We start from the raw sequence: 14296 nt of genomic DNA on the forward strand, positions 1-14296 counted from the left end.
GGATGGCTCCTCACCAAAAGGATGACAGGCGGACAGCATCTAAGGTCAGTAAAGCTGGCCATTGAATATGCCACAAAGTGTCGCGCAGATATCCCCAGTGAGAAAATTTAATGAGCAATTGTTTTGCTGTTCACATAAATACATAGTACTGTGTTACTGTATTTGGATTTAATATAACTTCGACCAATCTATTTTGAGTTGACAATATTAAGAGGGATGCAAATCCTTTAGCCTATCATCCTGGCAGAGACGAGACATAAAACTGAGTTGGTTTCTGCAGTCTGTCTTGAAGAATATCCACTACCTTCCTATGAGCCTAAGGGCCAGCATCAATGGAACACAGCTTTCCTTGATGACACCAACGTGTGCAAAAGCAGCCTGGTGTCCATAACAGTATTGACTTCTTTAACAAGTACAGACATTTGCAACTAAAAACAAAACGCATGAAATGAATGAAGTGGAGAAGAAAGGTAAAATAATGTAGTCATTGTATACAAGCTATTGCTCTGCATAATCACATCTCTCCTTGAGGCGTCAAAAACTAGGATTCTAGCAAGAGTTCTATTTCTCATATATACATCACACAAGGCTGGAGAACGAGGAAGAAGAAAAATATGCTCCTAGACTACCAAAATCCCAAGAATGCCAATAGGCAATTTTTGTTCAATACAATATATAACATATTCAAGAAGCGTTCATATTCTATATATAATCCCTTTACACTGTCACTTGAATGATGATTCCAAGAGTAGCTCCAAGCTTTTCTCTTGAAGTGATTATCTAAGCTTTGAGTCACTACCCTTGCTTCTGAACGATGTCAGTGAGAAGAATGACCGTGGTGCTGTAAAATTTAAGGTTGTAAGCAAATCATCATAAATAATCAAATCTCAAACAGAAACTTTAAGGCTTTCCTTCATTCCTCCGTGCCTTGTGTAGGCGACTCTTTACTTAAAAGGTTGTTAGTCACTGGACGAAAAATATACTGAAAACACATTGTAAATATTCCATCATGAACAATCAAGTGTTCTGTTTTCTTTTTTTTTTGAATTAGCACCAGGTATCCAGGCCAAGGCCTGACTAATCCTGGGGATGCCCAGGCCCTTGGCAAGGAGTTTCCTGCAAGTGCACCACGATTAATTCATGGGCTTTACCCAAGTCTGATGGCCCCATGGAATTGTTTGCACCTGGCAAGAGTCGAACCAATCAAGTGTTCTTTATTTCTTGTTTTCTGTCAGGTAGCTAGATTGAACATAAACTGTCTTGAACACACGTTAACAATGGGTCTGTGGAGGACTTGAACCACTCATGTGCCACTTAGACAGACTCAAACTTAATGGAAACTAGCCATGCCATGCAATGCATGACACTAATCATGCATACAATCTGAGACACTTGTAAATGATTCTTATTTTTTTGGCACAACATTACAAACATACACACTCACACAAACTACGACTCTTTTGTTGATTTCTAGGCAGAGCACAGGTCATGGATCACATGCAGGCTTTAACATGAGCATACATGTACTGGACCTAGAGACCATGCTCATATAAACAAACCTACCACTCAAAACACCTTCAAAAGGGCTCGCACTCAATTCTGTATGAAGATTTTGAATAAAGCATTACCAAGAGTGGAAGTTTCATGTTCCTGAATCCTACATCAACAAGAAAACATGGAGCGCGGATGCCTCCCCTAAATATGACTTAACAGAATATTCCAACAGCCTAACATGTCAATCAATTTGTTGTGAAGAAATTTAAGAATTGAGTGCGTAGAATATTAACAAGAAGAAAAAATTTACCTTTAATTGAGCTTCCGGACATAAGATCATCCCTCAATTTTAAGTTTGCTGGAGGTGCTGGTATGGAGCTATTTAAAGTTTGAACTGCATGAAATGAGAAGGGTCAAGACAACTATCATAACCCAATCAAGAAAACCAAAAGGAAAAGTTCTGCTGTTTGGAGTAATCCGTGCACTTTTTAAAAACACCTGCCAAATCTCTGCTCATCTGAAGGTGTTGCATAAAGGACAATTTATTCATAAATATACGAGTTTCAGATGAAAAGATCTAGAGCAGAACCATGCTCCCTTAATAGATAAGTATGTCCAAATCATGTCAGTTTAACTACTTCTGGCACATGTCTAAATAAAAAATTCACACAGGCCATGTGCAAATTTTCAACATATAAGCACAGAAAAAATTGGCAATCCATGCATCAAAGATCAGGCAGTACTTTTTTATGCAAAACACTCCAGGCGATGATAGAGGTCGTGACAGTCATTGAAACTCTTGAAAAAACAGTGCAGGGAGAATATCAAAAGTAGAGGTTACTCTAAACTACAAGCAACATTTAGCTGCTGCAATTCCTTGACATTCAAATAGATTCGAGATTCAGATCTGACTATAAATCACCTCATGAATCCAACAGTTAAGGGAGCAAGCCAGCCATTATTGCCAATCCATAAAGCTATGGTCACTAGAACACTGAAGTAAATTTGACAACCTTTCTATCAAGAGAAATTTTCATTTAAAAGAAGTAGTTGCAAACACATACTATGTTTAATTTATCATATGAGCATTAAGCAGGTACATAATAGATTGATATTCTAAGCAAAAAGATTAATTAACCAATCAGGAAAAGCAATTATATCTTACCCTGCTCATTGAACAACTCACTTTCGTATAAGCCATCATCTGAAGGATGACCCTGTGAGAATCCCATTCTTGATTTCCTCAAATCTTCTGATGACCGATCAGCAGGATCTCGCCCATCTTCTGTATCATCATCTCCTTCAGAAGTTGTAGCAGAAATCCAGTCAACCAAACTCTCTGCCCCACGACTTTTCCTTCCAAACTTTAACAACCGTTTGAACCCTTTTGTTACATCCTTACGAGACTGATTATTGAATGAATTGGCAACAAGAATAGGTTTCTGAGCACTTCCCCACTTCTTCCTCGTTCGAGCTGCATCCGTCTCTCTTTGGATCAGGGAGTGAGAATTCCACGATGCAGGACTCCCAATTGGAGAGTCCACATAAGCATCGATATCTGAGGTCTCATGTGGATATGAAAATGGATGATGCATGTGCGAGTTCCATGACACAGGGCTTTCCCCAGGTGAGTCCTGTAGAGACCCTAAAGCATGGAATGTTGAAGGCACGGATGCAGCCAATTCAAAAACTGAAGAAGGATCAATTTGAGAAATAGATCTCAGAGAATCACCATTCTCAGATCCAGACATACCTATCTTGTCCGAATCCTGGCTTAGTCTTGGTTTGCCATTGTCCATATTAGCACAATCTTCAACCTCTGTTGTTTCAAGCTCCTCGTCTTCTCCTTCCTTTGCCTCATTGACTGATTCTTCTGCCTCAAAGGGTGATTCTTCAAATTCTTCATTTTTCAAAGACTCAGGTGCCACCATAGCTTTCAGTGTAGCAACAGTGGCTCCAGAACCAGGACCTATTCCATTACACTGCCTGAGGAAAGGCTTTGTGTCCACATTCTTTGAGAATTTGTCATATGGCATCAGCTCAGGCTGATCAAATTTCAATGGTGCTAACACAACACCATCTGAGTTCAATGGGGGAAAATCATTAAACTCAATAGGATCAGCAGAGCTTTTCCGCAAGGACTGAGACCGCCGATTCTTTTCTTCCTTGACAAGAGGTATCTCTTCACTGGAACTCTTGCTGCAGGCATAGGTTCTCACCTGTGAGCGATTTGCTGCTTTGCTAACTCCAGAAAAGGGTTTTGTATTCTCCTTTCTGAAATCAGAGAAGTTCGGAACAGATTGTACAAGAGGATTTTCTGATTGCACTCTACGCCTCCCAGAACTTGGATTGGAAATTTTGGACACTGACCGTGGAACTGGTGCTAATGTGGCGTGAGGGCTGGGAGAAGACAAATATCTGTTTAGGAAGAGCTTGTTTTGAGATCTTCTAGAAGCAATGTCCCCATCAGATACCTCACTGAATGACCTGTCTTCTCCATAATAATTCTGTTCTGGAAATTCAGAAAGATCCCCATCCGCCTCACTCTGAATGGACTCTACTGGCTGTGGTTTAAAGAGAATCTTACAAGGACGCTATGAAATTCCAATAAGGGAAAGAGAAAAAAAATTACAAAATCTAACAAAAAAATCAAATGCTGAAACTCATGAGCTTCAGCATTTATTTTCCATAGACAGTTGAAAGATGGAATACCTGTTCTCTCTTCCCACTTGAATGAAAATTGAATGATCTGAGCTTTTCTGCACGTCGGCGAGTACTAGACAATGAATTTTGTCTGTCCACAGAGCTAGAAAATCTTGCCTTCATCTCAGCTCTACTCTGTTCAAGGCTTTCCTGCATAGCCTTCAACTTGGCTTCCTTCTCCACTCTTTTTGTACCCGACTCCTCCCTCAGTTTTGCATCTCTTTTCTGCATGTACCTCTCATAGAATTTTCCTCTAGAATTGTCTGAAAAACTACGCTCAGAGAAACTCTGCCTGGGAGAACTGCCATGGTCCTGATGATCTACTATCTTCCTTGGTGGAGTGATAAACTTTACAAGATCACTAGAACTCCCAGCTGGTTCAAGCACAGTCTTCTTTTCCTGAAACTCAACAAGAGATATCTCTACTGCCACTGGTTTTCGGTACTGCAAACTTTCTGCCTGTTCAGCTTGCACCTCAGCAGGCTTGCTTCTCCGAACAGAACTGGATTGATCACCAGGAACCCGAAGTTTGTGTTCAGCAAATAGCTTTTCAAGCTCATTTGCCTTCATCTTCAGCTCATCATTCAGCTCTTGATTCCCCTTGGACTGCCGTACCCTCTGAGCCTGACCTGCTGATGGTACTTGCAGAGTTACAACGCTCTCTTGACTCTTAGAAAACTTATTACCAGGAAAACTCAGCTTGTTAATTCCATGAATAGACCCACTCTCATCCCTACTCCCATCCCTCCTACCCTGAAGCTTCTTAAATTGTTCTGTACCAGAAGAAGGTTGTTTGTGAACCTTCATTCTTGAAACTTCAAGATCTTCCTCTTTTATCTGTTCAGTATTCTCCTTCCTTGCATGATCAACTTCACCCTTACACAATTTCCACTCTATCTGAGAAGCTGACAGATCAAAGTCAGTCACTTTAGTTGGCAATTCCTTACCCTTTACTCCAGAACCACCTTCAAACTGTCCTGAAAGAGATAGAGTATGTGTCTGAGAAATCCTAGCCCTTGACTGACATAGTGGAGGATCCCTTACTTCAATGTCATCAATTCTGTTCCCAAATTTCACATCCCCAACCCTGCCTGCAAAATTTCCAATCTGGGTCCGCAGACTAGCCTGGTTTTTATCTGCAACAGTCTTCACCGTATTTGGAAACGACTTCTCCTGAAAACTCAGTTGAGCTTCAACTCCACCAGTCTTCTCTTCCCTGTCCGAAGTACCCATCAACTTATCCTCCCTAACCACCTGATCACCCACCCCAGTCTCCTCTCCTCTACCTGCAGATGACCTTAACTGGGACAGAGACACTACTTGATCTTTCAAATTCCCCTTCAAATTCACCTCCTCATCCTTCCCCAGAAGCCCACCACCATGAGTTTGCAACTCACCCTGATCTTTCAACCTAGAAACACTCCTAGTTTCCAACTTTACTAGATTTGCTGCACTTGCTGTATCATTAAACCCCTTCTGGTCCTTATCATCGTCTGATGAGAGAGGAAACACATTACTTTTGGTTCCAGATACAAAGGATGAAGAGGGTGTACACAAGGGGCTGTCTATATTGCCATCGTCCTTCTTATCATTGCCCAAGTCAATGCTCATATCACTTGCACCACTCCATCTCTTCCATACAGCCTTTTCAATTGCAGATGCTGACGACACGTCAGATGATAGTCTCCTCAGCTCTGCAGATTTCCCCACAGCTACAGGTTTTTCACCTGAGCTCTCCTTCTGCTTATTCTCAAATAGGTTGATTCTGTCCTGAACACTGAGTCTCCTAGAAGGCTGGCTTGGTTGACTTGTTGATGACTCATTCACAGCCTCCTTTTTCTTATTTTCTTCTTCCTTTTTCTCGTTTTGAAAAGTTTGTTGCTGTGCAGCCAGAGAGGAATCGGGCTGTTGACAAGTGGTGAGCTTGGATTGATCAGGGTGTTGGGTTTGTGTCTTATCTAGCTGTTGTATTTCTTTTCCAGCTTGCTGCTGTTGGTGTTTATTTTGGAATGGGTTTTGGTGGGGCCTGTTCATGTAGGACCCACTTTCATCTTCAGTGGGGTCATCAATTGACATGTCAGATCCCCACGAGGATCGGACCACTTGATCCTTCACACTTGGTTTCCATGGATTGATCAGGTCTGGTCTTCTCAGGCACAGTAGCATAAATTTGGTACAAGCCTCACTGCACAAAATATTTATGAACTCAGTTAAATTGTCATAACAGTAAAAATTTAACTGAAGTTTGTGGGGAAAATGTGACTAAGACTAAAGAGAAAAGGTGGGAAGTACAAGGAAGAGGGAACTTTTAAAACAGAAAACAACCCTGCAACAGCTAAACCTGCCATGTTGTGACAGGTAAGGTTAAGAAGGTTGGAACATTTGTCCTTTTTTAATGCATAATAAATTAATTGAGATCTGATGTCAACTTGCTCTGTCTTGATAATAAGATCCCAAATGCTGAGAAGTTTAAAATATTTTCCTAGCTAATTTTGCTGTAGAAGGCCACCTGCTTTGTCCTAAATGATGGGACCAGCAGGGCATAAAAAACAAATGTATGTTCCAAGACCAAATTTCGGAAGCATGTGGATATCTCAAGTTGAAACATTTTAAACATTTTCCCAATAGAAATTATTCATAATGACCGGCCCTAAGGTTCACCAAGGACAACACTTAACACAATCATGAACAATCTATTTCCTCAAGTGTCCTTGATACTTCAAGCCAGTAACCTATGTGGTCCACTTGAAGGAATCCCAATGTTCCAACACAAAGCACTAAGATTAGAAAATAATCTGAAGTCAGTCCCAAGGAATTCTAATGCCTATGGAGAAAAATACTCCCCAATTCTGGTATGCACTCAATAAATAAATTTGTAAAACTCACAATTTGAGCTTAAGAGAAAAAATCATGCAACTATACACCTTCATAATCCCAATGAATCATCAGAAGACCTACTTGAATAAGACATCATGCAGGCAATACATCAATCCACTCAGTGATGAACCATGTTACATCAGTGAAGTGATAAGGAAGAGAAACACTAGCATTTGCAACCATCCAGAAATTTGTCGCTCCTTTTCTTTCACCAATATATGATCACTTGCATGCAATGACTGTCATACATCAATAAAAACTATAATGCAGCATCAACTGTATCTAGACACAGCATGGAATTGCCTGAAGCTTCCCTATTTTCCCAGTCAAAATCTTAATCACCAGACAATAGATCCCTCTTCTTTGTCTTGCCAATGCTTCTAAATTTTAAATTAAACCTTACATGTTCTTAATGTCCATGGTGATGCTTCATTTTCTAAATAGCTAAGCACAGATGATGCACAATATTGCAATACTTCAGGCATAATTGTGGAGTGGACCCTAGCTGCACTGTATCAGCATTGCTACAGCTAAAACAGCTTTGTTAAGTCAAATCAGTTTCTTAGGCAGAGGAGCCTCAACAAGAGCAACTAAGAACCACATAGAAATGACATCTTTCAATTTCAAGATCTCACAGCAATAAATTTCATTCAAAGCAGAACATGGTTCTAGTGCACAACTAATTGACATTATGATTTCGAGATTTCTTTTTTTTATAAAAAAAAAAATTTGATATAGGCACTGCCGATGCCCTAAAAAGTGATCAAGGATAAAGAACCATTTTTGAGATTTTGAATCACCTATCAACACAACTATAGAAAGATGACTATTAATTTAAACTCTTGGTTCAGAACCTCAATATGCCTTTTTGGTTTAAAAAAATTTGAAAGATTCTGGCGTCGCACCACAGTAAATAGTGCATTTCATGAGATTCACACAGCATGTAGAACTGGGTTGGAAAAGGAATAGAAGATCAAAAGCTTAAGAATCTTTATATAGAACCCAGGTTGAGCGAGAAGTGTTCAAAATTGGTAGAAAGCTTGAAACAGTGCTTCCATGTTATCATCTTCTAGTCCATGCTGAGAACTGGCTTGTAGGCTGCCCCATTCCAAACTTAAACTAGTCCCATAGACAAGCCATAATACAAAAAAAAAAACTTCCTGTTAAGCCTAAATTGAAATTGCATTCTCCAGTTTTGTCAGATTTTCCTCTTCCTATTCATTCTTAATCCCTCATAGTTTGCCTCCTAACCAAACTGAAGAATCAATTATTCCACACACACCTTCCCAAAAAAAAAGCAGCAGCAGCACTAAGCAATCACAAAAACAGGGTTAGAAGGCACACAAAACAGACAAACAAAAGCAGAGGGAGAGGAAGTGAACAGAGCTACTATGCATAATGGAGTTCCGAGACTGCTTACTTCAAGCGACGAGCACCAAAGCGATCTGCAAAGTGCTGGAGGTCTCGAACAGTGTCAAGGTTGAATCCAGTAGCTGATGCACGAGCATAGGCTGTGGCTAAATCCTCCCTAACAGCAGCTAGCCTCACATCAATCGCTCTTAAAAGCTCCTTCCTGCATAATACAACAATAAACAAAATTAAAAAGCAATATTTATAGAGATTAAGCATGCAAGCACCCATTTAAGTGCAATATCTGGTTGTAACTTGCAGCGAATGCATGTCCAATTTTTTAAAAACTTTAATGTTACCATGCACAGGTTAACCTTTTTAACAACATTGCATTGCAACTGCTGCTTCAATAGGCAGCTGAAGATGTTCTAGCTTATGCTCATGCTCATGCTCATGCCTTAGGCAGCAAGACATCATAGTTATAGGATCCTGAGATTTTTTGCTATTTTATATGGCCTTGACAACATGGCTGAGTGGCAAGGCAGAGGACTGCAGGTCTTTTTCCTAAAGTAACCTAGAACATTACTAGGATATTGCATGTCCAATGTAATTCAATTATGATATTGCATGTTCAATGTCTCATTCCTCACAATAATTAGGATGGTACAATCATAGTAGAGATCCCTCTTCAATTATGTCCCCTTAGAGCAGTAAATGACTGGAAATCACATAAAACTCTGCAGACTCTAAATTCAAAATTTTGAACAGAAGATGAAATTAACAGCTTGAACAGGCACAAAGTTTGAAAACCACTTGAGTATTAATCAAACATGATCAAAAAAAAAATATATATATATATATAATAATAATAATACATAGAATATCAAACCAAAGGTCTTTACTTTGTTGCATCAGCTCCTGCTGTGGTTCCTGTTCCATCCCCACCTGGAGAACATTGCATAAGAACAATAAATATGTTACTCAACATCGAGGTTAAGTAAGAAAATTAATCTAATTTAGAATATTGTATGAAATTTCATATGTTCATTAATAAAGGAGAAGTTCAAAATCTTCAGAGACGAAGAACAGATAGTTTCAGAATTTTTTTTCACCACATGTCAAATATAGCTGCAATACCATGCAGTTAGCACAGTAGTAATTAAAACCAGCATAATCAACATTTTCACAAAGCTTGTCCTCAAGAAATCAGTTCTTTCTCACATCACCTAACAACTTGGTGATACAACACTTTCCCCATCTGTACCTTTTGACATTTTTTACAACTTTAGTTCTGTTGAAGAAACTAAAAAATATTAAGAGCAGAAAGAACAATCCACATGATGATTTTCTACACACTGATTGTGTTTCAAATAAGGCCACCAATGAAGTGCTTGCTCCAAAAGGTTCAATTGTGTGCTTGTTGTGAACTTGCCAATTTAAATATTTGTCATTAACTCCAACCTTTTGAACCAATGCAGGATATATATGCCAAGTTAACTTCTTTAAATTGTTGGCCAAACTTCTTCTTGACTTAAGCAGGAGATGACACAGCAGATCCATCATTTAGGTAACCAGCATACATATTTCAATATTCACTGGCAATTAATATACCAAGAACCACAATGTTCTTAGACCATGCTCAAACCCACATTAATTAAGTCTAGAATCAATCCAGTGAATGTTCAAAGGCCAAGACAGAACCATCCCTATCCTACAACCAACCCCTTCAGTGTAATATCCTCCAGGAAACAGATCCAGGAACCTTGGCACTTCTAATTGAAACCTTATGTTTCCATCTCTTCAGATTCCACAAGGCATTCCACTATTACCCTCTATTGCTTGACTACAGCCTTTTCATCTATTAAATGAAAGCAATCTTGAACCTTAATTTATCATGAGAAAAGTTCTCATACTTCGTGAACTCACTGAGCATGCAATCACTCAGCAATATTATTCAAAGTTATCATCAATAAATAGGGTATCACCTGCTAATCCCAATAGGAGATGAAACTGCATTTCATCCCATTTGAGAAAGCAGCTTTTGCTTTTAGGCTACTATCTTGAGCAAATTCAACCTTTACAGAATCTGTAACATCTTCTAACTGCCAACTTGTTCTCTACTATGCTACTCCACTAACATCTAAATGCTCAATCAACAAGTAGAAGTTATGTTCTTTGACATTGACTGTAATACAACTCTATCAAGCCTTTGCATGGCTTTGTAAATGAAATTAGCACACAACTAGCACTGCTCAGTATCTATTTCAAATTGTACCTGAAAAATACTTAGCTAATTCCATTATACACCAGCAATACATATCAGAATGACTGATCAAGATTAATATCAGTCATCCTTATTCCTTGTGTCAATTCAAGGCCATTAGTCAAGAAAGTCCCTGAAAGAGTGGTAGCAGATGATATTACAATTGTCAAACGGAAAAGCATGAGATGAAGCTTGATTTGCAATAGAAAGCATAACATGTTGATATGACTGTCTATAGTGTGTCATAGCCTTAATTACTACAATAAAAACTAGATCTTTGTGAAAGAATTCTAAGTGGAAGGCACTCGCCTCATGAACAATTTCTGAACTTCCAGTTGGTCATGTTATCATTTCCGGTTATTTCCACTTTTGCATAATTTATGGCATGTCAGGTGTCATATTCCAATAATAATAATGGTAGAGCTTAAGGAAAATCTTAAGGAATCAAGATCTAAACAAATCTTTTCATGACTGCTTGTAAATGGAGTTCCTGGAAACATGTTTTTCGCATGTAAGCATGTGTTAATTACCAGGACTTTAGACATCAATGCACAATACATCTAACAACATATAGAGGTAATTGACACAACATCAATGGACCAAAAGTGACAGAGTCACTGCTGATTCTGATTAATAATAAGGGTAACTGGAGGAAGAGACCGAGGAAGATGTGCATAACTATGTTATTATCATACTAAATTATTTTGACTGTAGCTGGTATTGGTTTCCTACTGATAAATAAGCACTTCATTAAAGAATCTTATTTGAGTTGCCTCTGACCAGTAATTTGATTGTATGCTATAAATGTTTAATTTCCATTAGACAATATCAACTCTGATCTTAAATTTATATGTGTGCCGCCAAACAAGGGAAACAAAGCCATCTATTATTTAGTTTCCCACCAGAGTGGGATCCGTGGTGTTTATCTGCTTTTGGGGTTGAGCCTTCATGATTCCAATATGGTGGTATACTCGCCGCTGGTTCCCTTGTGATCTTTGGAAGCAACAAGAACTACAAGATTTCATGGAGATTGATTTTATGGAGATATGTTCTGAGAGAGGGCATTTGAAGTATTTTGATGGGGAATAATGTGAAAATTTTCAAGGACCATTTCTCATCAAACCAACTGTTTTCAACAGAATTGATTTCATACATCTTTGTGGTGCAATGCTGGATGCTTTTAAAGGTACTTTCCTGGTTGATATTCAGCGGCATTGGAGTGCTCTACTGTTCTGATTTTTGTTCCGCCCACACTTTGTTAACATGAGGATACATTTGTCTCCTGGTTTATCCTCTAATTCAATTTATTCACAATAAAATTCTTATTTTATCTTAAAAAACAGTAATGAGAATGCGTTTTCTTTTCAAGAGAATTAGTTCATGAAACAACAATTCAAAATTCATGAACTAAGAGGTTAATAAGAATGTGTGCGAACTAGGATTCTAGGTATAATTTATAGTTCCCCATGTTGATGGAAAATAAAATCAGTTAACTAGCAAGTTGTATTTTGATGGAAGATACTATCTTTTTAGCAGTGTTGTATTCATAAGAAATTGCAAAAATGAGAGAGAAACATACACACCTAAAGCACCCGAAAGTTGATCTCTAGAACCCTGAGTCAAAGGATCCTACAAGTCAATGAGAACTGCTTTCCCAATAATCATTATAAATATTCTCTACTTGATAAAATGGCAATCATTACCTGAGAATATATTTTCCGTGCTGCTTCTAACTGAGACATCTCTGCATCAAATGTATTGACCATCTCTAAAACCTCAGGTGCACTGACAAAATGCACAAACCTGAAAACAAGAAGTACTATCATGTCAAAAGATGAACCAACATTCTTTCTACAGCAAAAAATTGTTCAGTTGACACTGTATGCAACCTCTCAAGTGTTCCTTTCGTGAACCAAGTCTCAGCATTTCTACATCCGTCAAACTCTAGTTTAATTGACTGAACTGCCTGTGAAGCTTGTTCTTCTGAAAACTTCAAATGAGATATAAATGGCTTTACTGACCCGGACGCTAGCTTCTCTGTGTTGCCATTGCTCGAAACAAACAGATCACATCTGACAATAAGGAAAAATGAACTAATGTATCAAAATAAATACACACACGCACGCACGCGCACACACACAACTAGCACATAAAACTTTATGGATCAATAAACTCACCTCGTCAGATTTTGTGACAGTTCAAATACAGCATTGTCGAGAAGTGCATTGGATTTCATTTTCTCGCCAATATATTTAAAATAGTTCTCTATGCTCCAACTTCCTCATTTAACTGAATGTTGTCAAGTCTTGATTAATAAAGTCTCAGCAAAAGCAGAACTTCAGTCCAAAAAAATACGCCAACACACAACGCAAATTCTAAAAGTAAAAACAAAACCAATAAATGGATTGCCAATTTTGACAGTTCAAGCTGATTAAGAACCAAGTTAAAACTCCACATATCCATATCAAACAAGGAAACCGGTAATTTGATATCCACATTGCAAATCCAAATGGAACAAAACATAAAGTAACTATCCAGTGGTTAAAACTTAAAATTATTAATTGCTAAGCCAAAAAATGAACCACGAAAAACCAACCTACAATTAGCCATAACTCAAAAACAGAAACCATCACTTCACATAGAACAATCAAACAAAACCCAGATCTGATTCTATAAAAACCCAACCCCAAATGCCTCACCCAAAACTTAACCAAATTCAAATGCCAAACAAAACAAAACTCATTAACATAAATACTCATCTAACACAAAAATGTACCAACTTTGCATGTAACGAATCCAACCTTTTAAACCTCCCCCCCCCCCAAAAAAAAAAAAAAAAAAAAACAGAGAGAGAGAGAGAGAGAAGGAAGATTAAGAGAAATGTGGGTCAAACCATACCTGAAAGACTAATCAGTGAGATCTTAAATGGGTAAATCGGATCCTATATTTCAAATTGGGTACCTGCATTTGGATGCTAACTCTTTTTTATTTGTGTTATTTTCTTTAAAGATATTAGTTTTTTCAGGGTTTCTGGGCTTCTTTCATTTATATATACATATACATATACATATACATATATGTTCAATATTTTTCAGTTCTAAGAAAACCCTAACAATGACAAGAGGTTCTTGCCTTCCTCATTTCTCAAATGCCAATCTTTTCTTTTGGCTCTGCTTGCTTTCTCTCTGTACACACTCTCTCTGTAGTCTGTACAGGAAGAGAGAGAGAGAGAGCTAGTGCTAGTCTATGTGTGTGTCCTTTGTTATGTTTTCAGACATAGACTTTTTGTTTGTTAGTTGGAAAGAACATTTTAACTACAAGTATTTTGAAAGACGAAGACTCACTGTGTCAGTGTTTGAATTTACAGAAATAGACTTGAGAGAAGTGGAAGTTTAATTACTATACTGTCCACGAAAAGGGTTCTTAATACTTATTATTAAAGAATTACTCTAGGTATAGATTTTTCATTGTGTATCCATTACTCTTCCTTTCATGGGATGAAATATATAAAATTTTATATTTTTTTAATTTGATTTTTCATTTTTTTTTCAATGATTAGTACTAATTAAAAATTAATTGATTTTGATTTTTTATAGAAAGGTAGAATTG

At 37.9% G+C, this 14296-nt stretch overlaps 1 protein-coding gene across 13 annotated transcripts; it reads right to left on the bottom strand.

The window, feature by feature from the left end:
* Positions 1 to 471: 471 nt before the first annotated feature.
* LOC133700514 (COP1-interacting protein 7-like) lies at positions 472 to 13980 on the bottom strand. Of its 13 annotated transcripts, XM_062124076.1 has the most exons (12): positions 13586 to 13979; positions 12865 to 12976; positions 12577 to 12780; positions 12391 to 12490; positions 12271 to 12316; positions 9327 to 9369; positions 8495 to 8647; positions 4207 to 6382; positions 3248 to 4088; positions 2660 to 3139; positions 1805 to 1888; positions 895 to 1657 (listed from the first exon to the last, which is right to left on the bottom strand). In XM_062124076.1, the coding sequence occupies exons 2-12, from the start codon at positions 12921 to 12923 to the stop codon at positions 1578 to 1580; spliced, it is 4266 nt and encodes a 1421-aa protein (XP_061980060.1). In that variant the 5' UTR covers positions 12924 to 12976; positions 13586 to 13979; the 3' UTR covers positions 895 to 1577. The 13 variants fall into 13 exon arrangements, with proteins under 13 accessions (XP_061980063.1, XP_061980059.1, XP_061980053.1 ...); XM_062124079.1 differs by lacking the exon at positions 895 to 1657 and adding an exon at positions 472 to 841 and having other exon boundaries at positions 2660 to 4088; positions 12577 to 12759; XM_062124075.1 differs by lacking the exon at positions 895 to 1657 and adding an exon at positions 472 to 841 and having other exon boundaries at positions 2681 to 4088.
* Positions 13981 to 14296: the final 316 nt, after the last annotated feature.

The sequence above is a fragment of the Populus nigra genome, chromosome 8 (genome assembly GCF_951802175.1).
Source record: "Populus nigra chromosome 8, ddPopNigr1.1, whole genome shotgun sequence".
Lineage (NCBI taxonomy): Eukaryota > Viridiplantae > Streptophyta > Magnoliopsida > Malpighiales > Salicaceae > Populus > Populus nigra.

What these genes read in the sequence shown, in the direction of transcription:
- LOC133700514 (XM_062124066.1), bottom strand. Translation starts at nt 12,923, where the DNA reads ATGAAATCCAATGCACTTCTCGACAATGCTGTATTTGAACTGTCACAA. An exon ending in CTGTCACAAAATCTGACGAG is followed by an intron (nt 12,781 to 12,864) that starts GTGAGTTTATTG and finishes TTGATACATTAG; the next exon opens with TTCATTTTTCCTTATTGTCA. An exon ending in TCAACTTTCGGGTGCTTTAG is followed by an intron (nt 9,370 to 12,270) that starts GTGTGTATGTTT and finishes AATGTTCTCCAG; the next exon opens with GTGGGGATGGAACAGGAACC.